The 27,942-nt window shown below is 41.3% G+C and overlaps 3 protein-coding genes and 1 pseudogene across 3 annotated transcripts; all 4 read left to right on the top strand.

The window, feature by feature from the left end:
- The first annotated feature begins 286 nt into the window (after positions 1-286).
- LOC124996791 (heat shock protein 30-like) lies at positions 287-1,254 on the top strand. Its single transcript, XM_047570107.1, has one exon. The coding sequence runs from the start codon at positions 494-496 to the stop codon at positions 1,130-1,132; it is 639 nt and encodes a 212-aa protein (XP_047426063.1). The 5' UTR covers positions 287-493; the 3' UTR covers positions 1,133-1,254.
- A 1,613-nt stretch (positions 1,255-2,867) lies between these two features.
- On the top strand, positions 2,868-3,754 carry LOC124996792 (heat shock protein 30-like). Its single transcript, XM_047570108.1, has one exon. It carries the CDS (start codon positions 2,999-3,001, stop codon positions 3,635-3,637), a length of 639 nt encoding a protein of 212 aa, XP_047426064.1. The 5' UTR covers positions 2,868-2,998; the 3' UTR covers positions 3,638-3,754.
- Positions 3,755-5,256: 1,502 nt separating this feature from the next.
- Positions 5,257-6,309, top strand: LOC124996737 (heat shock protein 30-like). The gene has a single exon (XM_047570019.1). It carries the CDS (start codon positions 5,555-5,557, stop codon positions 6,191-6,193), a length of 639 nt encoding a protein of 212 aa, XP_047425975.1. The 5' UTR covers positions 5,257-5,554; the 3' UTR covers positions 6,194-6,309.
- A 1,574-nt stretch (positions 6,310-7,883) lies between these two features.
- Positions 7,884-8,818, top strand: LOC124996738 (annotated as a pseudogene).
- Positions 8,819-27,942: the final 19,124 nt, after the last annotated feature.

Genomic DNA, 27,942 nt, shown 5'->3' with positions numbered 1-27,942 from the left:
ACATCATTTCAAAAAAAGAGACTCCAGATCAAACAGGTTTAATGGAGTGACATCATGACTCTTGTAAAACAGCTCCAACCAGTGGGGATTTGTGGTACTCACTGAAAAGACTGGTTTTCAATTTATAATGTACTATACCAGATATTTGAATGAACAGCTTACTTCATGGAGAAAGTTTTCAAAATTATTATTTACTATGAGCCTAATACTTATCAATCGTCTTGAACACAAGACAATGTCAAACAGCTGAGTCCTGATTCAACCAGAATGAGGGAGTGACATCAGGACTCTTGTGAAACAGCTCCACCCAGCGGACATCTGTGGAAATGACCAGAAAGTTCCTGAAGACTCTGGACCTCCTCCAGTTAGAATATAAAAGCTGAGACAGTCCCACTGCTGACACACAACGCTACACAAGCTACACAGAAGAGAACAGACACTTGAACAGAGTTTCATCTCACAACTAGAGGACTCACCACTAAACACTGAGAAGATGCTGTGCTCTCATGGATTCCAGTCTACCCTCAGTCCGCTCATGGACTTCTACTGTCCTGTACGCAGTCTGTGGCCAGAGGTCAGACCTCTGTTCTACCAGCAGGATCTCCTGCAGAGAAACCTACAGGAGCTGCGCAGCAGTCTGCAGCTGATGGACAAACTTCAGCACCAGATCCTGGAGGAGACGGAGCCTTTCCAAAGCGGTGTGGCAGTGCAACCGGTCTCCTACCAGCTGGACAAAGAGGGAGAGCACTTTGGCCTGACCCTGGACACTCGAGGCTTTTCACCCGAGGAGCTGTCTGTCAGGCAGGTGGGCAGGAAGCTGAGAGTCAGCGGGAAGACGGAGAAGAAGCAGGAGGACCAGAAAGGCTCCTACTCTTACAGACTGCAGGAGTTCAGACAGGAGTTTGATCTGCCTGAAGGTCTGAACCCTCAAGCCGTCACCTGCTGCCTGTCCCCAGACGGAAAGCTCCACATCCAGGCAGCCAAACATCCACGTGTTGAGGAGGCTGAGAGAGAGCTGACCATCAAGAGGAGCTCAGAGGAGGAAACACAGCAGAGTGTGTGTTCACAGGAACCACACAGCAGCACAGAGACACACAACAGCACACAGGACAAACCTGGACACGTGGACTGATACACATGTTGTTGTCACAATGTACCTTCAGTATTTATACACACTGTTAAATTATGATCATATGTGCTTTTATATTTTTATAGCGGAAGAAAACAAATAAATGTGCGAACAGCTGAATCACAGTTGTCTTGTGTGTTTTTATTGTCATAGATTAAAAATTTTACTGCTTTTAATGATAGAAACAATACGTCCTGACAGGAAATGCTCAATAAAGATTTAAAGATTAATTAGCAGTCAAGTCATTATCTTTAGAAGCCAGGTGCTATTCTCTGGTTGCACTTTTAACAGGAACCATAGTGATTGTTCACCCTCCAGTATTGAGAATGTTGTTGCATCTGGCACCAAGGTTATAAACTCATGTTCAATTTAAAAGGCTGACATTGTTAACATTGTTCAAAACTGTTAAAATTATTTCCTTTTTCCATATTTTACAATGGATTTCAGTTTGACTGGTTATATTGCTTTATCTTCCCAGTCAGAAGGGAGAGACGACTCCACTCATAGTTTCAGTCAGAATATTTGTAGAAAAACAAAATATTTGAACATGCAACTAAAGTTGGACCAAAGTTTTCGTGTGTGTTATTATTGACAGATTAAAAACGTACTGCGATAAAAGATAAAATCAATACTTACATGCAAGCAATGGTCAACAAAGTAAGTTTTACACATAAAATATATTTTTAATTAAATTATTGAAACGTATTCAATAAGTTGTGGAGGATTCACTAGAGAAAACAACTACAAGTCATTCTTTGTATCAACTGTTAACAGTGTTGATATTGGGATTCTTCAAGGACCAGTATCAATGTTTATAGTTTTTTTCATTTGTCAATGAAGTTTCATGGACATGATCAGTATAAAAATAGTAACTTGTTAACACTGTTCAAACTGGACAAAATAAATCATGTTTTTTTAGAATATTGAATTGAATGTTTGGAGTCGGTTCACCCCAAAGTTTGTTTCTTTATTCATGACTGAGTCTGAAAATATTATCCATGCATTCACAGTATTTCTCCTTCCCAGTCAAACAGAAAAAAAGCTTGAGTAAATGCTTCCATAAGAATACTGGCAAAAAATCACGTAAAAACAAGAACCTAAATGTAGAGTAGAAATAAAAATGTATTCACTCACTACAGGGATTTTAATATCACATGGATCATCAAAGAATAGTCTGAAGATTTTCTTAACTGTTGTCATTGTATTTGTGTTGACCTACAGAAATGTCCCTGTCTCTGGAAAGAGGCAGAAAATAACAGAGTGACTTAAATATTGTGTAACAATGTCATTGATGTATCGTACAGTTGAGTATAATGAGTGAACATGGTGTGGATGTGCTCTATTATTACTGTTTAGTAATATTAAAAGTTTGCATGACATCATTTCAAAAAAAGAGACTCCAGATCAAACAGGTTTAATGGAGTGACATCATGACTCTTGTAAAACAGCTCCAACCAGTGGGGATTTGTGGTACTCACTGAAAAGACTGGTTTTCAATTTATAATGTACTATACCAGATATTTGAATGAACAGCTTACTTCATGGAGAAAGTTTTCAAAATTATGATTTACTATGAGCCTAATACTTATCAATCGTCTTGAACACAAGACAATGTCAAACAGCTGAGTCCTGATTCAACCAGAATGAGGGAGTGACATCAGGACTCTTGTGAAACAGCTCCACCCAGTGGACATCTGTGGAAATGACCAGAAAGTTCCTGAAGACTCTGGACCTCCTCCAGTTAGAATATAAAAGCTGAGACAGTCCCACTGCTGACACACAACGCTACACAAGCTACACAGAAGAGAACAGACACTTGAACAGAGTTTCATCTCACAACTAGAGGACTCACCACTAAACACTGAGAAGATGCTGTGCTCTCATGGATTCCAGTCTGCCTTCAGTCCACTCATGGACTTCTACTGTCCTGTACGCAGTCTGTGGCCAGAGGTCAGACCTCTGTTCTACCAGCAGAATCTTCTGCAGAGAAACCTACAGGAGCTGCGCAGCAGTCTGCAGCTGATGGACAAACTTCAGCACCAGATCCTGGAGGAGACGGAGCCTTTCCAAAGCGGTGTGGCAGTGCAACCGGTCTCCTACCAGCTGGACAAAGAGGGAGAGCACTTTGGCCTGACCCTGGACACTCGAGGCTTTTCACCCGAGGAGCTGTCTGTCAGGCAGGTGGGCAGGAAGCTGAGAGTCAGCGGGAAGATGGAGAAGAAGCAGGAGGACCAGAAAGGCTCCTACTCTTACAGACTGCAGGAGTTCAGACAGGAGTTTGATCTGCCTGAAGGTCTGAACCCTCAAGCCGTCACCTGCTGCCTGTCCCCAGACGGAAAGCTCCACATCCAGGCAGCCAAACATCCACGTGTTGAGGAGGCTGAGAGAGAGCTGACCATCAAGAGGAGCTCAGAGGAGGAAACACAGCAGAGTGTGTGTTCACAGGAACCACACAGCAGCACAGAGACACACAACAGCACACAAGACAAACCTGGACACATGGACTGATACACATGTTGTTGTCACAATGTACCTTCAGTATTTATACACACTGTTAAATTATGATCATGTGTGCTTTTATATTTTTATAGCGGAAGAAAACAAATAAATGTGCGAACAGCTGAATCACAGTTTTCTTGTGTGTTTTTATTGTCATAGATTAAAATTTTTACTGCTTTTAATGATAGAAACAATATGTCCTGACAGGAAATGCTCAATAAAGATTTAAAGATTCAATTAGCAGTCAAGTCATTATCTTTAGAAGCCAGGTGCTATTCTCTGGTTGTACTTTTAACAGGAACCATAGTGATTAATCACCCTCCAGTATTGAGAATGTTGTTGCATCTGGCACCAAGGTTATAAACTCATGTTTAGTTTAAAAGACTGACATTGTTAACATTGTTCAAAACTGTTAAAATGATTTCCTTTACATATTACATATTTTACAATGGATTTCAGTTTGACCGGTTGTATTGTTTTATCTTCCCAGTCAGAAGGAAGAGATGACTCCACTCATGGTTTCAGTCAGAATAGTTGTAGAAAAAAAACTATTTGAACATGGAGTTAAAGTTGGAAAAAAGTTTTCGTGTGTGTTTTTATTGACATAGATTAAAAGCTTACTGCGATAAAGGATAGAAACAATACTTAGATGCAAGCAATGGTCAACAAAGTGAGTTTGACACATAAAATATATTTTTTAATTAAATTATTAAAACATATTGAATAAGTTGTGGAGGATTCACTAGAGAGAACGACTACAAGTAATTCTCTGTATCAACTGTTAACAGTGTTGATGTTGTGATTCTTCAAGGACCAGTATCAATGTTTATAGTTTTTTTATTTGTCAATGAAGTTTCATGGTGATGATCAGTTTAAAAATAATAACTTGTTAACACTGTTCAAACTGGACAAAATAAATCATGTTTTTTCAGAATATTGAATTGAATGTTTGGAGTCTGTTCACCCAAAATGTTATTTCTTTATTTATGACTGAGTTTGAAAATGTCATCCATGCATTCACAGTATTTGTCCTTCTCAGTGAAACAGAGGGGGAAAAAAAACTTGAGTAAATGCTTCCATCAGAATATCGGCAGAAAATCACAATAAAAAAACAAACAAACAAACAAAAAAAACAAAAACAAAAAGAAAACAATAACCTGAATGTAGAGTAGAAATAAACATGTATTCATCCACTAGAGGGTATTTAACATTACATGGATTATCAAAGAATAGTCTGAAGATTTTCTAAACTGTTCTTGTCATTGTTATTTTCTGCCTCTTTCCAGGAACAGCGACATAGCTCAACACAAATACAGAGTGACTTAAATATTGTGTAACAATGTCATTGATGTGTCGTACAGTTGAGTATAATGAGTGAACATGGTGTGGATGTGCTCTATTATTACTGTTTAGTAATATTAAAAGTTTGCATGACATCATTTCAAAAAAAGAGACTCCAGATCAAACAGGTTTAATGGAGTGACATCATGACTCTTGTAAAACAGCTCCAACCAGTGGGGATTTGTGGTACTCACTGAAAAGACTGGTTTTCAATTTATAATGTACTATACCAGATATTTGAATGAACAGCTTACTTCATGGAGAAAGTTTTCAAAATTATTATTTACTATGAGCCTAATACTTATCAATCGTCTTGAACACAAGACAATGTCAAACAGCTGAGTCCTGATTCAACCAGAATGAGGGAGTGACATCAGGACTCTTGTGAAACAGCTCCACCCAGCGGACATCTGTGGAAATGACCAGAAAGTTCCTGAAGACTCTGGACCTCCTCCAGTTAGAATATAAAAGCTGAGACAGTCCCACTGCTGACACACAACGCTACACAAGCTACACAGAAGAGAACAGACACTTGAACAGAGTTTCATCTCACAACTAGAGGACTCACCACTAAACACTGAGAAGATGCTGTGCTCTCATGGATTCCAGTCTACCCTCAGTCCACTCATGGACGTCTACTGTCCTGTACGCAGTCTGTGGCCAGAGGTCAGACCTCTGTTCTACCAGCAGGATCTCCTGCAGAGAAACCTACAGGAGCTGCGCAGCAGTCTGCAGCTGATGGACAAACTTCAGCACCAGATCCTGGAGGAGACAGAGCCTTTCCAAAGCAGCGTGGCCGTGCAACCGGTCTCCTATCAGCTAGACAAAGAGGGAGAGCACTTTGGCCTGACCCTGGACACTCGAGGCTTTTCACCCGAGGAGCTGTCTGTCAGGCAGGTGGGCAGGAAGCTGAGAGTCAGCGGGAAGACGGAGAAGAAGCAGGAGGATGAGAAAGGCTCCTACTCTTACAGACTGCAGGAGTTCAGACAGGAGTTTGATCTGCCTGAAGGTCTGAACCCTCAAGCCGTCACCTGCTGCCTGTCCCCAGACGGAAAGCTCCACATCCAGGCAGCCAAACATCCACGTGTTGAGGAGGCTGAGAGAGAGCTGACCATCCAGAGGAGCTCAGAGGAGGAAACACAGCAGAGTGTGTGTTCACAGGAACCGCACAGCAGCACAGAGACACACAACAGCACACAGGACAAACCTGGACACATGGACTGATACACATGTTGTTGTCACAATGTACCATCAGTATTTATACACACTGTTAAATTATGATCATGTGTGCTTTTATATTTTTATAACGGAAGAAAACAATAAATGCGTGAACAGCTGAATCACAGTTTTCTTGTGTGTTTTTATTGTCATAGATTAAAAATTTTACTGCTTTTAATGATAGAAACAATATGTCCTGACAGGAAATGCTCAATAAAGATTTAAAGATTCAATTAGCAGTCAAGTCATTATCTTTAGTAGCCAGGTGCTATTCTCTGGTTGTACTTTTAACAGGAACTATAGTGATTACTCACCCTCCAGTATTGAGAATGTTGTTGCATCTGGCACCAAGGTTATAAACTCATGTTCAATTTAAAAGGCTGACATTGTTAACATTGTTCAAAACTGTCAAAATGATTTCCTTTTTACATATTTTACAATGGATTTCATTTTGACTGGTCATATTATTTTATCTTCCCAGTCAGAAGGAAGAGACGACTCCACTCATAGTTTCAGTCAGAATATTTGTAGAAAAAAATAACTATTTGAACATGGAGTTAAAGTTGGAAAAAAGTTTTCGTGTGTGTTTTTATTGACATAGATTAAAAACGTACTGCGTCAAAGGATAGAAACAATACTTACATGCAAGCAATGATCAACAAAGTGAGTTTAACACATAACATATATATTTTTAATTAATTAATTTAAAAATCTTCAATTAGTTGTACAGGATTCACTAGAGAAAACAACTACAAGTAATTCTCTGTATCAACTGTTAACAGTGATGATATTGTGATTCTTCAAGGACCAGGATCAATGTTTATAGTCTTTTTTTTTGTCAATGAAGTTTCATGGTCATGATCAGTTTAAAAAGAATAACTTATTAACACTGTTCAAACTGGACAAAATAAATCATGTTTTTTTAGAATATTGAATTGAATGTTTGTAGTCGGTTCACCCAAAATGTTATTTCTTTATTCATGACTGAGTCTGAAAATATTATCCATGCAGTCACAGTATTTGTCCTTCTCAGTCAAACAGAAAAAAACTTCAGTAAATGCTTCCATCAGAATACTGGCAAAAAAATCACAAAAAAACAAAAACCTGAATGTAGAGTAGAAATAAAAATGTATTCACTCACTACAGGGTTTTTAATATTACATGGATTATCAAAGAATAGTTGAAGATTTTCTAAACTGTTCTTGTCATTGTATTTGTGTTGACCTACAGAAATGTCCCTGTCTCTGGAAAGAGGCAGAAAATAACAGAGTGACTTAAATATTGTGTAACAATGTCATTGATGTGTCGTACAGTTGAGTATAATGAGTGAACATAATGTGTATGTGCTCTATTATTACTGTTTAGTAATATTAAAAGTTTGCATGACATCATTTTTAAAAAAGAGACTCCAGATCAAACAGGTTTAATGGAGTGACATCATGACTCTTGTAAAACAGCTCCACCCAGTGGGGATTTGTGGTACTGATTGAAATGGTCTTTTTTCAATTTGTAATGAATTTTAACAGATATTTGAATGAACAGCTTACTTCATGGAGAAAGTTTTCAAAATTATTATTTACTATGAGCCTAATACTTATCAGTCGTCTTGAACGCAAGACAATGTCAAACAGCTGAGTGCTGATCCAACCAGAATGAGGGAGTAACATCAGGACTCTTGAGAAACAGCTCCACCCAGCGGACATCTGTGGAAATGACCAGAAAGTTCCTGAAGACTCTGGACCTCCTCCAGTTAGAATATAAAAGCTGAGACAGTCCCACTGCTGACACACAACGCTACACAAGCTACACAGAAGAGAACAGACACTTGAACAGAGTTTCATCTCACAACTAGAGGACTCACCACTAAACACTGAGAAGATGCTGTGCTCTCATGGATTCCAGTCTGCCTTCAGTCCACTCATGGACTTCTACTGTCCTGTACGCAGTCTGTGGCCAGAGGTCAGACCTCTGTTCTACCAGCAGAATCTTCTGCAGAGAAACCTACAGGAGCTGCGCAGCAGTCTGCAGCTGATGGACAAACTTCAGCACCAGATCCTGGAGGAGACGGAGCCTTTCCAAAGCAGCGTGGCCGTGCAACCGGTCTCCTACCAGCTAGACAAAGAGGGAGAGCACTTTGGCCTGACCCTGGACACTCGAGGCTTTTCACCCGAGGAGCTGTCTGTCAGGCAGGTGGGCAGGAAGCTGAGAGTCAGCGGGAAGACGGAGAAGAAGCAGGAGGATGAGAAAGGCTCCTACTCTTACAGACTGCAGGAGTTCAGACAGGAGTTTGATCTGCCTGAAGGTCTGAACCCTCAAGCCGTCACCTGCTGCCTGTCCCAGACGGAAAGCTCCACATCCAGGCAGCCAAACATCCACGTGTTGAGGAGGCTGAGAGAGAGCTGACCATCAAGAGGAGCTCAGAGGAGGAAACACAGCAGAGTGTGTGTTCACAGGAACCACACAGCAGCACAGAGACACACAACAGCACACAGGACAAACCTGGACACATGGACTGATACACATGTTGTTGTCACAATGTACCTGCAGTATTTATACACACTGTTAAATTATGATCATATGGGCTTTTGTACTTTTATAATTTCACATCATGAATAAAAATGGTAAAATTTCCCAATGACTTCTTTTATTTTTACCAAAACATGATCATAGAATTGACTTTTGTCAAATACATGTACACAAAATAAAGAAATACACAGCTCAATTAATTTACCACAGCATTAAAATCTGAGCCTGTGATGTCAGTGTGAGTGAATGTTGTAGTCGCATAATAAAATCCACATTTGGGCCAGTAAACAGCTCTCACATTTAGACATGCTTTCTTTTCCCCTTCATTGTTATAATGTCAGCTCTACCACAAGCGCTTCGTCTCTCCGTGGTTCCCCTCAGGCTGACAGGGGTTTTCTTTCCTAAGATTAGATGAATTGTCCCGTAAACGTGGCAGGACAGGGGTGGAGGAGGAGGAAAGAAACTTACTTGAGGGAGCCACTCAGTTTTATTTTCTATTTCTGGATCTATCCTTTGTTTTTTCGGGGTAGTGCAGACGGAATGTTTATTCAAAGAATCTCTGCCTGTCAGAGGACTGTCTCGCCATCATTCCTCCATCGCAACCCCCTGCTTACATCTCACTTTCATGTCCCACCTCCTCTAGACTCATCTTCGGTGATTACCTCTCCCTGTGTGACATAGCCTTTACTCACTCTCATTGCAAGGTGCTGAGTTTCTGCAACACATGTGGAAAGTTTACCAACTCTTTCATTTCTTCTTTTCTCCGGGGCCATTTTCCCATCCCATCCCCTGCACCCTCCTGCAGTCCGTCACCCTTCTTTGCTCAAATCTTCACCCCCTGTCCTTCCTCCCATTCACCGCCTCCGCATTTCCCTCCCCTTCTGACACTTCCTCTCATTTCCCCGTGGTCGCAGGCACTTTAATTGACTCTTAATCAAAGGGGCTGTGTTTGAAGCAGACGTCTTTTATTGCCATTACAAAGCCCATGAGTAAGTCGTGCGTGTCTGTATATGTGTGTGGCTGTCTGCATCTTTTTGTGCGAAACGCTGCTTGAATATTAACTACGCACGCATGTTTCGGCTCCCTGAGCTTTCATTTTGAAAGAATGTTTTGTTAAGGAATTGTGTATATCCTTTGGAAACCTACACAGGGTCGTGTTTTGCCGTGGCACGCACAAAGGTCGGGTTGTCTCGAAACCTCCTGGAATCATGTGGGAAAACAAGAACACAGCCTCTGACGCCAGTTCCCTCTCATTTGGCGACCAGCATCACACCCAATAAAACAGTCAGCGTGGATGTGTTACAGACAGCGCATTTGGAACAATGTTTGTGAGAGTGTGAGAGCAGCCTCCTAATAGCAGCAGCGTTTGCTGTATTTACTTTATCTGACACAGATTAACAAATACAAATCGTGCAGTAAAACAGTCACTGAGTACAGTTCGGTTAATTCAGTTTTCCGAGGTTTCATTATTGTCGGGATGGCGTCACCTGTGTTCATTTGGCTCAGAGACTGTGATTGTATTAAGTATGTGGCACACATCGGTGCAGACGGGATCCAGTGGCAGATCCAGTGTTTTTAAAGGTCTAAAAGCTGAGACTTCATATCCCATGCAGACCAAACTTTTTTCTTTTTTTTTTAAGTCTCCTGTTAGTCACCCAACTTTGTGGAGCTGTAATAATAAATCACTGGATTTCCTCTGAGTTGTGTACCTGAATAATCATTTGTACATGTAAGAAGCCTCAAAAGACAAGAATGGACCATTTTAAGAGATTTTGCTTCCTTTTTAAGAACTACCGATATGGTCTGTACACTTTTTTTCATTATATATGTAAAAAATAAGCCTTTCTGTAGCACTAACCAGATGTCTTTGCCTGGTTTCATTTTCAATAAAAAAAAAAACAAAAACAAACAAACAAAAAAACTCCTCATCTGACCTAAACCGCATTCATTTTACCCAGTTGAAATTTTAGCAGGATTTAAGTTGTTTTCGGTCTGACACCACAAGTGTAAAATGTAAAAAAAGAATGGTACCACTTATCTTTTGACTCTCTAACCAAGTGTCACCACCGCGGTACAAATGCAGTATCAGTGAATTATGAGCCCTTCAGATATGTGCAGCGTCTCCCTGGGTAGACATTTGTGTTGGTGTCTTAAATTACCCCACGTCCTCTACGTCAACTGGACATTAAACTGTCTTTGAGGTAGCTGAGAGTAAAATATATCAGCATAATAGGAAGCGTACCCATGTTCCCCAGGTCCCTAACCCTAACCCTTTTTTAAAAAACGGGTCCTATGTTTCCCGGTCACATACAAAGCAGGGAACATAGGGATGATCCCGCATAATATATAATACTAGTAAGAACATAAAACAGTAGCCTGCTGTTGGAAAAGCAAGATGTTTAGACTCCACTATCTAAAGGGGCTAAACCCCGTAATGAAATCCCAATGGTGTGTTACCAGACTGATATTCTGATAAGAACTGAGTGTGGCCATACCAGGCTAGTGAAACAGATGCCAAGTAGTGCTGTTAGAAATATAAAGCACCATTGTATTACCTTTGACCTTCAGTATCACAGAGACATGAAACGAAAACCTGGGAATTGTAAAATGGATTCGGTGCCGCTGCAGGAACAGTGCAGCAGGTACATGCTGCACTTCCCCCGGTCACTTATTGTGGGAACAGCAAAAGGTCAAATATTTTTATAAATTGTGTTCACAAAGAGAGACCTCTGTCGCATGCACACACATACACACACACACATGCACACACTTACACATATTTCCTGTGTGACTTTGAGGGTCTCTGGTATTTGAACAGATGTGGGCAGACTAAGTGTGCCTAGATCTCCCCCCGCCCTGACCTGAACGTGCACTTCCTGCTCCGAAAGCTAACACCCAGAGAGAACAATCGTAGTCTGTACCCTCTGCACACACACACACACAGACGCCGCACGCAAACACACACCAGCCACAGATACAGTCAACATGTGAGCTGTAAACACATCAGAACACACACACACACGTGGTTAGTGCGTGTTATTTTCAGATGGTAGCAAGAGTGCACCAGTTGTCCCTCATGTTTCAGTGTATGCATACTCACACTTCACTGTTGTTCTTATTAATTGTGGATTTTTTGTTTCAGCTTCTGCGGTGCAAGGCCCGTCTCACTGAAATCAAACTAATGCAGCTTTTATTCTGACAGCTCATGACTGCGTTGATGTCGCAACCCGGCTCTCGGATGGGAGACGCAGAGTATTTTCTCTGTATAAATGTAATAAAGTCGGTCAGCAATACCTCAGAGTTCACATTCTTTACTCTCCTCTGCGTGTGTATGTTTTGGGAACAGTGAGATATCAAGAAAATAAAAGGCGAGATGGATATCTGAGGTCAAGGCCTGAGGAGAGGAGGGCCGGTAAGAAAGAGAGAAAATATGAAAACAGTGGAGAAGAAATACGAGAAGTGCATGGAAAAACATAACGTGTGAAGAGAAATGTGACATAAATCGAGGGAGGCGCAACGTGAATTTGCAATTAAAAGTGATAAATTCAACGAAATAACAGCTGACAAATGAGCCAGATAAACAGCCAGAGGAAGAAATAGGAGATACAGAGGCAGCAAAATTCAAACATGAGGAAAGAAATGGACAAAAACACCGAAAGAGGTCATGGACTGGAAGCTGAATATGTGCCAGTGAGGCAGAATGGAAAACTAGATCAGTTTGAGTAAGCACTACAAGGGGGAAGAACAAATTAACAACACGTCGACAAAGACATCAGAACGAAACCACATTTTTTTTTCTTCCTGAAACTTGACCTGAACATCTACCCATCACTCTCAAATAAATGACTAGAGAGATAAAAATAGTACAAACCATAATTTCCACCGAGGCTTCGCTGCTGAAAGCTTGGCAAGCCAACAGAGGAGACCTGCGCGATGCGAGCAACGAGTTGTGGAATTATTATTATTTCAATTATTAGTTTAATAGTTTTTCCAACGCATAAATCAGTTGAAATTTGCAATCAATCAGATCAGAGCATGGTGCAGGGTATCAATAAAGAGCGGCCACAAACGGCTATCCAGAGGCCGCGTGTGGCCAAGCGTTTTCTTTAACCTCGTAGCTGGGGGATTAACTCTGTGTCTGAACGCTCTAACAAGGTCATAAAAAGATTTACATGAGCTGCTCTCATGAGCAAATGTCTTTTCCAAGAAAAATCCTTTCACACGAAGTAGTGAAAATATTTCCAGCCGGAGCACTTGTTTGTTGCTTTGGGGTGAAGGAAAAGAAGAGCGGGGCAGCAGAAGCCTTCAGACGTAGTGGATATTACCAGCAACAAGCTTCAGACTGGTGGAAACTTGTAACCATGCTCCCACCTTGGCTCAGGGGCCCGTCTGTCGCTTTCATAAAGTGTACTTACAGCTACAGATGCGTAAACAGCTAGTTTGTGAAAGAAGTTTGTGTTTGTTGATATTCGTTTTCTTCTTACACCACTCTCAAATTCACATTTGTGGTTTTCAAATGTTGCTGCCACAGTCATTGTCTATTTAACATAAATAACCATGTTCCGTCAAAACAGTTCCTCCCACCATCCAAAGGCATGCTCCTTGGGTTAATTGGTGATGCTAAATGGAGGTTTGAGTGTGTTTATCTGTCTACTGATTACTCCTTTAAAAAGTAGTTACTTCACTGATTACTTGAATTTAAAAGTGAGATTACAAGTTACTTTAGTTACAGTACAGTAGTCAGATTAGAGTAACGCTTTACAAGGTAATGCGTTACTGGCATCACTGATTATGAAGTAGTCCTGGTAAATGCAATGTGTTTGCCATTACATTGAGCTCTTTCCACTATTATTCGTCAAAACTTTTTCTCCAAAACAGTCATTGTTGGTGTTTGTTTTTACAGTGGATCTGTTTGAAATATTGCAGGGAGTAATGGTGCGACAAGGAGCAGCAAAAGTAATCTGTTAGATGAACAGCTGCAGGGGCAGATGACAGGCAAATATCTGTCTTCTTTATTAAGTGGTAATAGTTTGTTTTGCTGCACCCTTAACTGTTTAACCTGTAGCATTTTACTGTTACCAACAGTAACTATTAGTCACCAAATCATCGAGGTTACCAAGGTTTAAACTATGCATTGTGGTTACTTGAAGAGTAAGGAGGAGTATCCAGCTAAAAGTCCGGTAGAACTGTATGTTATTACTGACAACAAATTCCTTGAAACAATAAATGCAAATCAAATATTGTACATACTCAAAAGGTATTCCTTCATTTCGATGACTACAGGTAATCCCATATACACTGTCATGTCCTATTGTAAATTGAGTACAAATTGCTATTATGTGGTTCTGTTTGGTGTTACATCCCAAGAACTACAATGCCCTGCTGTTTTAAACTGACCTATTTTCAAGATTTGCATAAGTGGAAACAAAAACTAGCTGCTCATTGTCATGGTGCACCAGCCTTGTCCTTTATTGTGTGCAATCAGGTGTTGCCTACCAACAGAATAGACAGGCCAAGCAGCTGAATCGAGGCCCACAGACGACTGCCTTTTGGCATCTTTTACAACGACGACCACCCTTAAACCTCCGAAGGCCCTACAGTGGATTGGGTTCTGACACCACACGCACTAAGATGCGAATGTTTGTATCTGCAATAGTTTAGTGGTTTCCACAAACACGAGCAGCTGTGGGACTTGTACAAGAGAGCGGCATGGTTTTTCCAGCCCTCTGCAGGAGGCAGGATACCTGATTGAGTCAGTCTGTCTTTGTGGCTTAGAGCATGCCCAAAGTATCCAGACTGTGGCTTCAGTCCAGTTACTCCTTTGACAGCACTGGCATAATGTTTCATAAACTGTACAGTAGCTAGACTGTTCTCTATCGTATGTAGTACGTATGGGGCTTTAAAGTGATGTTCATTTGTAATGCTGACCGTGTCCACCAGTTGTGTAGTGATACTCAAACCGAATAAATGGTGGTGTGTCTTAAAGTACTGCAGAGACGTCCTCAATCAGGTATTAGTGGGTTACAGGAGGTGTCGCTTTAACCTCGCCTGATACCACTCACCTCATCAGCTTTGTGTTATTTATACCAGCTTTTCAGAGTCGCTCCTTGCAAGATTGTCTCTTGTAACTTAAGCTCAGTGATCTGTTACATGTTCTGTAAGATTTCCTGCCCTTTGGTCTTGAGCTCTTCTCCCTCATTTTGTTTGCTGGCTTTTCATCCACTTGCCATATTGAGGTTGAACGCTGCTGTCACCAATAAATCACCACCACGCTCTTCCTGTTTTCCCACTACGAATTTGTGGCAACCTTGCCTTCAGAGAGATTAAGTTGTTTTTTTCCCCCCTGTCAGTTCAGAATGTTTCAGCTTTATTCTGCTGAGACAGACCCAGGGTATACTTGCTTTTAAGTATGTGCCTACGTGTGCGTGATAGCTTCTTCACGTAGGTTGTGCACATCCTGTGAAATTAACACCATGTGTCGCATCTGCACTTAAGTGCTATTGGCAGAGTGGGTGCAGTATGGTATGCGAATATATTAATAATTGGAAAGTTTTGCAGAAAAAGCCTACACACCAAGTTCCCCCATCTGCCAAATATGCCATTTCTTGTGCTCCTTGATATATCTGGCAAGAGATGAGTTAAGAAGTCGATGTGGAAACCTGCAAAGATAAATGGTTATACAAGTTCAGAAGGGCGTTACGTCCGTGCACAACAGAAAACTCCTTGGCAATGGTGTTCCACCACCATCAGATGCCTGAACTGACAAGGCAATTCATTCAAATCAGTAGTCTGCTGAAACCTGTTTTGAACAAAATGTGCTCTGTGAACAGAACAGAAGTTCTTCATGGTGTGAGTTCTCTAGTTTGGCCATGTACTGTAGTGTGATCATCTAGTACAGGGGTCTTCAACGTTTTTCGGGCACAAACCGATGAACAGATTAAATATGGACCACCTACCTACCATACGTGTTCTGTATTAAACTCGGCCCAGCCTTTTATAAATACATCATCATCATTTTCCATTTTTTATAGCTAGTGCTGTAGAGACAGCTCCTGTATCACTGAATGAGTGAAGTTCCAACTCTTTGCGACCCCTCTCCACTACCTCCGCGGACCCCCTAAGGGTCCCAGACCCCCTGTTGAAGACCTACGCTCTAGTAGCACACATTGTATATAAACAATTAGTTAATGAATATGTGATTAAAAACAAATATATCTTGGCTGCAATATATCTTTTCCTAGTTATCGAAGGAGCAACGCTACTAGGAGACTAGTAGCGTTGTCATGTCCCACGCTTGTTTGTTAGCATTCCTCTGGTCATCTCACCTGCCGCAGCAACTCACCAATAACCCCTACGTCCATAACTCAGCACTGGCAGCGTTTCAGACTTTAACACATAGCCTTCAGAAAGTCAGCTAAATTAATTAACTACATAACAAATCCCATAATATTGCTGAGACCCCGCTGCTGTGATTTTATCAGTCTCACAGGAGCTCTGTTGACCAACTTTCTTCCACCACCACTGTAGTAAAGTCTGAAATCCCTCCATAAAACACTGCAGTATACAGCTCAATTGACACGGGCAGCTATGTTAATGACATTAACAGTGGCTGCAAGAAGAAACTGATTCACGCAGACAATGACTGTGAGAGTGTGTGTGTGTGTGTGTGCACGTGAGACTGTGAAAGACGGACCATCGTGACCTCACTGTTTCCACAGGAAATCATGTTTCCAAAACTCTGGTTTTCCACTCTTCAGCCTTCCATACACACCACTCACTTTTCTCACCGAGTTTCTGCGTCTCACGTGCATAGTGGGCACAGCGGCAACACAGAAATAAAATAAAGTCACGGATGTGTCCTCCAGTGTTTTAGTTTCCACCTGCCGAAGACGGTGGGGTGGTTTTATCAGACGTCTGACTGACGATGGGGAAAATGAGCAAACAAAAGAAAAAAGAAATGTGAAAACATTATTTCGTTATTAAGTGATCAATCTCCTGATTTAATTTCCGTCGGGAGAGGCTAATTCAGAGAATGGGAGTGAAGAGGGAATGATATGGAAAGTAATTACACAGGAAGGGCAAAGGGGAAGGTAAGGTAACTGATACAGTGATGATAATGATAAATACAGATTGCAGTCCCAGACACACGCAGGTCACAAATCAGATGAGACGAACACGCCTGCAGGCGCTGGTGACACACACACACGCAAATACACACAGTCAGGCATGAAATCACATTGCGGTGTTAGGAGATACTGTGCAAACATTCAGCTCCGATCATTTGCAGATGAAAACATCCCAGATCTCTGTCATGTGTGTGCAAAGTTAATATGTGAATTGAAAAGCAGAGCTTAGCCAGACCGGCAGTCACTCCACCATATAATGGGCGGCTACAGCCCATGACAGCGGCACCCGGATAATATCTGGTTACTGTGTCATTCTGCTGATTCAAACAGAGGGGGTCCTCTCCCCGCGAAAGCCGAGCTGTGAGTGAGACATGGCAGGTGGCAGGGGGAAACAGAAGAGAGGAAGGGAGTAAATTGAGCTAATTATATTCCTTCCCGTCCTTGCTCCTCTCGTCATCGAGGTCCTGACCTGGAAATTGATCGAAGCTTGCCGCGGCTGAGGATGTTGCAATCCCTAAAATGCAATTCAGAGCGAGGACTGGGGAGGGTCCCAGAGGAGCGCTGAGCGAGGAACCACAGGTGTATCCTCTGTAAGGGTTTAACGGATGACAACACCCCAACAATCTGACATCGTTTTTTTGGCTTTGGTCTGATGGGACAGAAGAATGGAGCAGCTTGGCGGTGGGAACTGTATTAATATTAGTGCATGATTTCAGTCCTGTTTGACAAACTACCCAGTGAAATTGAAATAACAGCCTTAACACAGACGCAACTAATACTCAATTAAATCATCTTAATCATGAATCAGTCATCAAAACACCTCCTTGTGTACTTTTCTTCGTCTGCCTGAGTTCATCTTGGCGCATTCAGGAAAAGCGTGGTCCAGATACAATATTATTTGTCCCATGCAGGCACAGCCACAGTTATTGTTAGTGCTATAATATCAATCTGAAGCAGAAAAGAACGCTTACATGTACTTTTCGCTGACAAATTATAGATCTTCTCTAGAGCATATATACTTGTTTTTATAGCTTCCTAGTGTTTTTCCTTCAGCGGATGCCAAGAGTAATAGCTGTCTTCAATAGGATATTGATGTTAGTGTGGAGGTCTCATATGGCAAATGTTGTCCTCCTTTTGTACATCTCCATCTCTGTCTTGGGTCGAGCTAAGACTTGGGGAGGATACGCATTACACACAATTAATCTCTGTAAACAGACACCTTGCATATTAATCGCAGAGCCAACATTTTGGTTTTGGAAGCTTTCTAGTTTTTCCAGGTAGCACATGAGTCTTTTTTGTTAAGCGAATACCTTAAACTGAACCTGACTCAACTCAAACCATATCCTTGAGCTTCCTCCAACTCCAGTGTTCCATCAATAAGGAGAATAACAGGCCAGTCGGAACAAACATGCTTCATGTAACCACCTCATCTGAACAGACCATCAAATATTAGTGCCTAATTACCATGTAAAAGCTTGGTCTGCTTATTTCTCATTATTCTTTCAGCGCCTATGTGCCCCACATCAGGTCAGGTGATAAGTTTCAAGTAGAAACACAAAGATGACATCTGCAAAATGAGTTCAAATGAGTATTTGAAAATGATGTGAGCGGTGTTGGCATAAAGTTGTGGGTCTGCCTTGGTCCTGTTTTTCTATTTAATAAATTCAGTGTTGAAACTTGGGAGGAAAAAACATGCAGAACCGCTTTGCCCATGTGTATCATACAGGTAAACAGTTGGAGTTGGAGTCTCCACTAAGAATGATTTCAACTGGGCTGAAGAATTGTTCTAAACAAAAACACTGAATGACACACAGAGGAGAAAGTCTTGGCCTGGGTATCTGTCGGCTTCATCGTGAAACATCTTAGCCATGGCTGTCGGAGGCCAGGTCTTCACACCATGGCTCATGTGACGCAATCAACTCACATGAGCTTATTGTTACTTGTCTACTAAAAGTAAATGGTGAACATGTACCGAAGGTCTCAGAGGTACAGAAGTCAGAAACATTTAGTCACTAAATTTTTCTGTTCAAATCTGTGGAGAAAGATTTGGAACGTATCGGCGTCAGATCTTCTTTGACGGGGAGACGAGGCTGAGAGAGAGGAAAAACAGTGTGAGATGACTTTGACAGAAGGGAACACGGTGTGTTTTCCTCCTGACCCCAGACTGAACCAGTGATGAAAGCGATATAGGCCTGAGTGCCAAAGCATTGCACATGTCTGTTACTTAAATTCAGAATGCAAAAAATGATTTGAGGAAAATTGTATGCATATAAAAATGGACCAAACACAGTGTTGCCTCTCTCTTCTATGTAAATAACGCATATCTATACTGGAGGACAATTGCACAATCATATGTATATTGTTATTGATATGTGTATTACAGTCCATTCAATTCCATTCCATATGTACTACTATTTTGAATACTGTTTTACTTTTTATACTGAGCTGTAAACATTCTGCATTCTCTTGTAAACACAAGTGTGTTCCACTGTACAACCTGTGTTCTGCAGTGACAATAAAGGACATTCTCTAGACCCCTTCAAATTGGGACATTTTGTGAGGGGCGGGGCTTAATTGGAGGCAAAACATCTCAAACACTATAGCTTGTAAACAGACTGTTCTGGCAAGAATGAACAAGGAAAACCCATATTTTAGAGAATATACTAATACACTCACTCCCCAAGACCGTGAGTGTTATTTTAAAAAGTTGACTGATAGAACTATATTCACTCACCCCTACACTCTCACTCACTTGATGGATGATTTCACCAAAGGAGGACACAGAGGGAACGAAGTCTGGTCTGCCTTTATCAAGTGAAGCTTCTCCAACGAAGATATTACAAGAAGTAAGTGGAACCACTGTGGAGGGTAATGTATCAAATGCAATTTCTATTTGGACACCCCTTGTTTAACTTAACGTAATTTGTCAGAACTCCATACAAGCACAGAAGGGCTGTCTTTAGCAAATGAAGCCTCATCTATAAAGACATTACCAGAATTAGGTGGAACTGGGGCTTGTATGTGATAAGACTTCAAGTTTGTGTTCAGCTAACGTTGTGACGTCACAGTGACGTAGGCCATGAAGGGGCCTATAATATTCTACTCTATTCCGTTCAACTGACATTTTTTCAGCTAACGGTTTTGTTGAATCCCATGTCAGTGAAGCCAAAGGTCAAACTATGAATTCTGATTAATATTCCCGCCTTAGGAACAAACTTCTGCCCTGACCACATTGAACTGTTTTAATCTTGATGGTCTTTTCAGACAATCTGTGCTTCAGTTGTCCACCAGCTGTACAATATACCTAGTAAATGGGTATTTTCATCCATTTTGATCCAGTTGAGTAAAGCAGAAAGTAAAACAGCAGGAGGAAACACGCACTCCCATCTTTCTGCTTCGCCTCCTCTCCACTCTGGACCTGTGTCTGTGTCTAACACATCTGCACCACACATTCTTTTTATTGCAGTGATTTCATCATGAATTACTTTTGACGATTAAAACATGAATTGTATTGTATGAATTATACTGTGGTTCATGCATGAAATTCTTGTCAAAAATAGCAACAAGGCACAAACGTTACGGAAAATATCTATGTTTGGGCCTGAATGTCAAGTGAATATCAGTGTCGGCTCAATGGTTTCAGCAAGTAGCGAGTTTTTTTTTTGTTGTTTTTTTAAAGAGAGGAAAATCGACACATCTCACTGTCTCTTCCTCCCTGATCTGTCCTTTTCTGTTCACCTTGGCAACAGTATATGTTTTCATAGAACCTCTTTCCTTGACTTAGCTTTCTTCCTGTTAATCTTTGTCATGTTGCTTTAATTTTTTCCCACTTTCACTTAGCTTTTACAACCCATGCTCACTTATTATTAGGTTTATTCACACATCACTTTGCCGCAACGTGGTGCTTTGCAAAAATGTCGGTAGCCTACAAGATGATCACATTAAATGGATATGTTTTCCCATAGTGCGCCCCACAAGCACAAGATACTAGAGGGGGTATTTTTCATCAAAAAAAATATTGTCCTGAAGAAAAACACAATTGTCAGCGATGCTCTATAAATACCTCCACAGAGATGGAAAGACTGCTAGACACAAATATGCACGATCCAAACAAACAACAGTGCATGCTAAAAGTAAACCAGTGCAGTAAACACGGATTTTCCTCTGTAAATACTTATATTTGTGACACAAATCTATTATTCTAGCCAGCAAGAATTGTTTGGGTCAAACGGACATCCAGGCCAAACACTGGTCTTTGCAAACCTAAAAACACTTCACTTTTAATTAAACAAACTTTTGTAATGGGAAGAATTGAGTGGCGAAGAACAAATACTCTTGTGTAGCTGGGATTTTATTTTTTTTTCCGCTGCAGATGTAAAACATGTGTAACTGGATTCTATTTTTTGTTTTTTAAATCTGTTTTCTTGGAAGTCGCCACTGTCAATAAAGCACACTCCAAGGAGAGCACCCCTTCTAACATGGTTCAACGTAAAAGAGGATACATCACAGAAGAGTATAGGTGACCCTTTCTAACAGCCTTTAGAAAGCCTTTCTAAGTAATGCTTGCCACAGTCTTGCTACAGGTTTTTATTTATTTATTTATTTATTATTTTTTGGATCTCTATGTTTGTTGCACCTTGTATTCGCTTTATGAAAAAGGAGCATACAAAAACGCATAACATCACAGAAGAGCAACATGGCGTGCAACTTGCCAAACTATGATTCATTTCCAGTGCAGGGATCTGTTAGTGTTGCATCATTTCTTTGATGCATTCCACTGAAATGACATTCTCTGTTTAGAGCTGGAGCACCTAAACCATGTCACCAGCCAGAATTTAGTAGGTCTGAGAAAATGTTTTGCTCTTCCTGGGATAAGGAAGGAAATACCAGACTGATCCCTTCTGAAAAATAGTGAAGCCAAAGTTGTCCACGGGCTCTAAGCCACAATAAAAGCTGTCCAAAACGTTGGATTGAAGGACTGAGTCACAGATTGCATGCTGTGAACAACACCAATTATTTCTGTAAGAAAATAATTAACTATTTTTCCATCTGTCTTTGGGCGGTGCATGGATTTAATTACCCATTTAGCTATATCTGAAAAAGTGTTGATGAAAGGCAGTGCCTGGAAAGGTCTGCCAGAACTCGCCACTCTTATGATGATGAAGCTTACTAGTTTAACCCTTTATTTGTGTAACTCTGATGTGTGTCTGTGAATGAGCGTTTATGTGTGTATTACTGCTAGTCAATGTGTGACTATGATAAGTAACACACTTATCAGCAGCTGCACTCCCCACTTATTCACGAGAGGGAACACAAAGGGATTAAGCCTGAACTCTTTGCACTCTGACTTTCACTGTAGCTTTTATTCCATATCTCTCATTCCTACTCCATTCATAATTCTGTTGTAACCCTTATTAATCCACGCAAATGTAATGCGTCACCTGAATAAGGACAGACAGTAGTGCTGTTGTGGGAGTGAATGCACCCATTCTCTGTCTGTTCTGCTTACCTAAATGCTCTAAAAATGTTTTAAACTTGTGATTTAGATGGGTTAGTCTGCTGCCTGGCTACTGCGATTTAAAAGTAGCACACTCTCGGTAGTGGATCTTGATACTAGTCTTGTACCTGCTTTTGCACAAAATTTAGCACAACGTGACAAGTCTAACTGCTATGTCTTCTGAGCAATTAGTCAAACACTGGTTTGTGTGTGTGTGTGAAGTATGTCTACTAATTCTGGAAAGATACAAATATCACCCTGTCCAAAAACAGTGATGTGGAATTCTGTCAACACTATTTGACGAGGAAGTGTCACACCAGTGGTAATCTGGTTTCTTTTACATCTGAAAACGTTTTGATGTGTCCCTTCCGCTATACCAAACCTCTAGCTACTGAAGGCTGCTCCGCCTCCTCCAGTAAGGTTGCTTCCTTCTTTAACTTTGGCAGACCAATCATTGCAGGTTGACATGAAACACATTTCTCTTTGGATACACTGTGTAAAAAGACACATAAACATTTTTTTTTCCTCACTGTCTGAAGTTAAATCAGACTAAACTTCTCCTGTTTAGGCCAGTTAGGATTACCAAAATTATTTCTGTTTGCCAAATGCCACAATAATGACAGAGAGAATATTTCAGATAATCTTTCTGGTCCATTCCTCCTGACAGAACTGGTGTAACTGAGTCAGGGTTGTAGGACGCCCCGCTCGCACACGCCTTTTCAGATCTACCCACATATTCTCAATGGGATTAAGATCAGGGCCGCTCCAAAATTTTGTTGTCTTTATTCCACTTTGTAACTACTCTGTCCGTATGCTTAGTGTCATTGTCCACTTGGAATACCCATTTGTACCCAAATTTGTTGCTTCAGTATTTCCACATAATGTTCTTTACTCATGATGCCGTCTGTTTCATGAAGTGCATCAGTGCCTCCAGATGCAAAACAGCCCCACAACATGATACCCCCCACCCCATACTTCATAGTCGGAATGGTGTTATCAGGCTTACAAGCTTCCCCCTTTTTCCTCCAAATGTAACAATGGTCCTTATGGTCAAACAGTTTCACTTTAGTTCTATCAGACCACAGGACATTTGTCCAAAAATGAAGGTCGTTGTCCCTGTGTGCATTTGCAAACTGTAATCTGTCTTTTTTTATGGTACTTTTTGAGTAATGGCTTCTTCCTCGCTGAGTGGCCTTTCAGCCCATGGACTCGTTTCACTGTGGATAATGACTCTTTCTTACCAGCTTCAGCCATCATCTTCACAAGGTCTTTAGCTTTTGTTCTGGGGATGAATTGCACGTTTCAGACCAAAACACATTCATCTCTGGACACAGAACCCATCTTCTTCCTGAGCAGTATGATGGCTGGACATTCCCATGCTGTCTATACTTGCATATAATTGTTTGAACAGATGAACGTGGCACCTTCAAGCGTCTGGAAATTGTACCCAAGGATGAACCAGACTTGTGGAGCTCCACAACTCTCTTCCTGATATCTTGACTGATTTTCCCATGTTGTCAAACAAGGAAGCAGTGTGTTTTCCAAAGCCATGACATCATCATCTGGGCTTTCCTTCATTGTTTAGACGCGTAGTAATCTTTGTGTGTGTAAACTTCTGACTTTGACGAAAATAATTTTAAAAAATCTGTAAGAAATTCTCGGTCTCATTATTGTGACATTTAACAAATAGAAATAATTTTGGCAAACCTAACTGACCTAAACAGGAGAAGTTTAGTCTGATTTACCTTCAGCCAGTGAGGAAAGAAATCGAAAAAAAATGTCTGTGTATGTAGACTCCTGTTTTCAACTGTACATGTTAATGAAGACCATTGTAATACTGCAAAATACACAAAGATTTACTTGTTGCTAATTAACATCGTGTCAACTTTTTTTGTCTTGAATGTAATGAATGTTTATTCAAAGTCCTGCTCTCCAGCTTTGGGTATCAGACCTGATTAACATTTAAATGCATTCACTGAAGGTGCTGCCCCATGTCAAGGCCAGGTGTCCCCAACAGCATCTCGTGGGCCAAAAGGCCAATGGGATTTGCATAAGTTGACACTTTCTGAACTTCCTCTTTTTGAACTTCCTTCACTGCATCCCACAAGCCACCGAGACTCACAGGTGTCCATGATATAATTCAATAGGTTTGAGCGTCTTCAAATGTTCTCTGACACGCTTGAATTCCGTCACTTCCCTTGAGCCCGTATGTGTGAATGGGGCTACGTCAGCAGGCAAGGTCGTTGACTTGCCTCACAGCGTGTTGGCGAACTCACTGACAGCTGAAGCTGGAAGGCTCCTCCGACCCCAGTGTCACACAAACACAGAGGCATATGTCCTCTCCTTCATTCGCTCTCTCTGTGCAGCTCCGATTCTCTTTCTTCCTCTGTCTCACAGACACTAACGCACGGAGGGATGAATGACATGTTCATCTGCGCTTTGACGGTGGGTGATCTGCTGTGGTTGACCTCTGATTGAAGCGGGGTGCGAAGTGTCACCACTTTGATCTGAAAGCACAACCGTTCCTGTATGTGTGTGCGCGCTTACACATTCCTTACATACCACAGAGAATGTCACACAGAGCTGCATACATGCCGCCCCCCCCCTCCTTTATTAACCATATGTTCAGACGACCCCAAACCTCAGCACGCACACACATTTCTGTCTTTCAATCAGGGACGATTCAACTGCTGTCTGATCCCAAATGTTACTAGGTCAAGCCCAGTACAGCCTTTTCTGTACTGAAGAGTATCAAGCGAAAGTTAGATTTTCACCAGGAACATCTGTTTCAGGCCTACATCCTTTTACATTAATCCGGTGCTGAGTTACAAGGGATGTTCTGAAGAAGAATAGTCCTAAATTGCAAATGTGTAACATAATCTTTCTGGGTTGATTTTTTAATTTTTTTTTTTTTATTTATTTAATCGTAATGCAGGAGAACGGTCCCAGGGAGTGGCCTTCTCCCCTGGATTTGTATCCCAGTGAAAATATTCAGGATTTAAAGAGAGCAGCAGCAGCATGGAAACATGTAATATTCATGATCTGGAGGCTCTCGCACTTGAGGAATGAGCCTAGTCATCTCATTTTATGTCTAATTTGCATCTCACCTCATTTCTTCAACGGCTCCTTTTATAAGAATAAAGGTCACCTTAAATTAGCCTGAGGGAATACAAACTATTAGCTCCAGACATGTACAGTGAGGAATTGCTCTCACTGAACTGTTACTGATATGGAATGTCTGGGAGTCGGCTGGGAAGTGACAAGGAGGACTGAACTAAGGAGACTCCACTAGAGAGAGCTCAAATGTGACTTTGTTGAAACAGACAAGGGGTTCTTTTACCTCCATGGGCAGGGACCATTTCCTCTCCCTCCCTCTTTCCCTTCCTCCCTCCCTCCCTCCCTCCCTCCCTCGATTTCTCTATTTTAGGCTTCTTTATATCTTTCCTCCCTTGCTTCTCGATGCCATCTTTCTCTCACTCTCTATCTCTCCCTGTCTGTCACATCTCTCCCGTGGTAACTCCCACTTTTAGGGTTCTGGCATAGGAACTGAGAGCGTGTGTGTGTGTGTGTGTGTGTGTGTGTTTAATCCGCAGGTCTGTGTGTGTGTTAGCCAGAGGTCCTGTGGTCGCTGCGACTTCAAAGCCGAAACCAGAGTCTCTCCACAGTCTGCAGCTTCCCTATAAATCACACTAACCATTCTGCAAGCGAAAGGCGCACATACGCATACAAAGCCACAGCAGAGAAGGAGATAGAAGTGACACTGAGGAGCGCAATAAAAGTGCAAGCAGGGAATCTCAGACAATTGTGGGATTGGAAAATATTTACAGCTGAAGGACGATATGGGAGGCGGTGGGTTTGACTGGATGTGACAATGCTGGAGAGGGTCGGGAAGACTGGAATTAAATAAAGAGGAGCTCTTCACTGGAATGATGTTGAAAGAGTCGAGTAACAGCAGAAAAAAAGGCCAGTCTTTCATTGAATTTGCCATAGAATAAACAGGGTGTTGCCAGCCAAGCCCTAAGTGGATTTATTTTTGAAACCAGATTTTCTTTCCTGCTATATGCAACTATGCAGTTGGATCAGATCATGCCTCTTGTGCACAGTAACCAGACACTGAATCACTGTAGTATAGCAGAGCATGTGATTTAGATTTTTTTTCCATCTCAGCTGCAGTAAAATCAGTAGTGTGACTATAATGTCAGGTGCTATACACTTTAATGACTGATTAGATGGACTAACTATCAGGCTGGGATTGAGACAGTCATTGTCTTTGGGGCTTTGTCTGAACTAACGTTCATGTGTTTGTAACTGAGCAGTTGGACTGGCCTCCTGAAGTTGTTTAATTTGGACTAGCATTCTGTTGATTTGGTTTACTATATGTGAGTGTTTATTTGTAACTTCTAGGCAGCAAGCCTACATTACAGACAGGATCTTGACTGTTTAGATTTGGCTCAGTATCCCGTGCGTTATTTAAATTACCATGAAGAAACATGGCCCGGGATTTTCTGTTTTGCCGAAGTTGCCCAGAGTGTGACTGATCTCCAGCTGTTGCTGCGGCGTGAACATGCAGTTTTTAGAGCCGAGTGTCTCTAATGTGGAGTTTTTAAGGGCTGATTTTCTTCACACAATGCCTGAGAACCGCAGCAGTCAGCACTGTGCCACAATGGGTGGTAGATCCACATCCTCCCTTCAGCCATTAAAACAAATAGCACTTTATCCAAGAATGTCTGTGTGTGAGAGAGTTTCCCTGCAGGAGAGAGAGTGTATGTGTCTCATATAATGATCTGATGAGTGCACACATTATATGGATGTAGTGCTTCATCATGTCCAGATCCACAAGAACAGAATAGAATAGAATAGAACAGACCCTGTGATATTTTATGAGGGGCGGGGCTTAACACTATAGCTTGTAAATGGAGGTTACAATATTGTTTTTGCAAGAATATACGAGGAAAGCGCATATAAGAGAAAATATACTAATACACTCACTCCCCGAGACCAAGAGTGCTATTTTAAAAAGTTGACTCTGACTGATGGACCTATATTTAGTGACCCTTACACTCACTGGATGTTACACGAAGTAAGTGGAATAACTGTGGAGGGTAATGTAGTAAAGCAACTACTGTTTGGACACCCCTCAAACACCTAAAAATCAGATTTAGCGTTAACATGTAACAAGTATTCAGGCTGAAACTCATGGTGAAACATTTTAATTTGACCTGATATGAAGTGTGTGCATTGTTGATTGTCTCACTTGAATCCTTTCTTCTAATCACCAAAGCCAAACCAAAGTTTTCTATGGCCAGCAGTGGCTGGTATGTGATATAACTTCAAGTTAGTGTTTTTGATTTTGGTTTTAACAGCCAAAAATACAACAAGGCGACATTTTCGTAGTTATAAGTGACAGTGTTGGCCTCAAGCTTCCTGATGTAGGCCATGGATTTAGGATTTGTGGCAGTAACATACATTGAATTGCAGTATTGTTATGTATACTATGTTATAACCATAATCAAGACATTGTTAAAAGTGCAATCAGCCATCGAATGTGTAATGTGAAAGGGGTCTCAGTTGGGTCTCAGACTTTTCTCTCAGATCAGAGATTTTTC

The sequence above is a fragment of the Mugil cephalus genome, chromosome 19 (genome assembly GCF_022458985.1).
Source record: "Mugil cephalus isolate CIBA_MC_2020 chromosome 19, CIBA_Mcephalus_1.1, whole genome shotgun sequence".
Taxonomy (NCBI): Eukaryota; Metazoa; Chordata; class Actinopteri; order Mugiliformes; family Mugilidae; genus Mugil; species Mugil cephalus.
The sequence above is the reverse complement of the archived record's forward strand: the minus strand, read 5'-3'. Positions and strand labels throughout refer to the sequence as shown.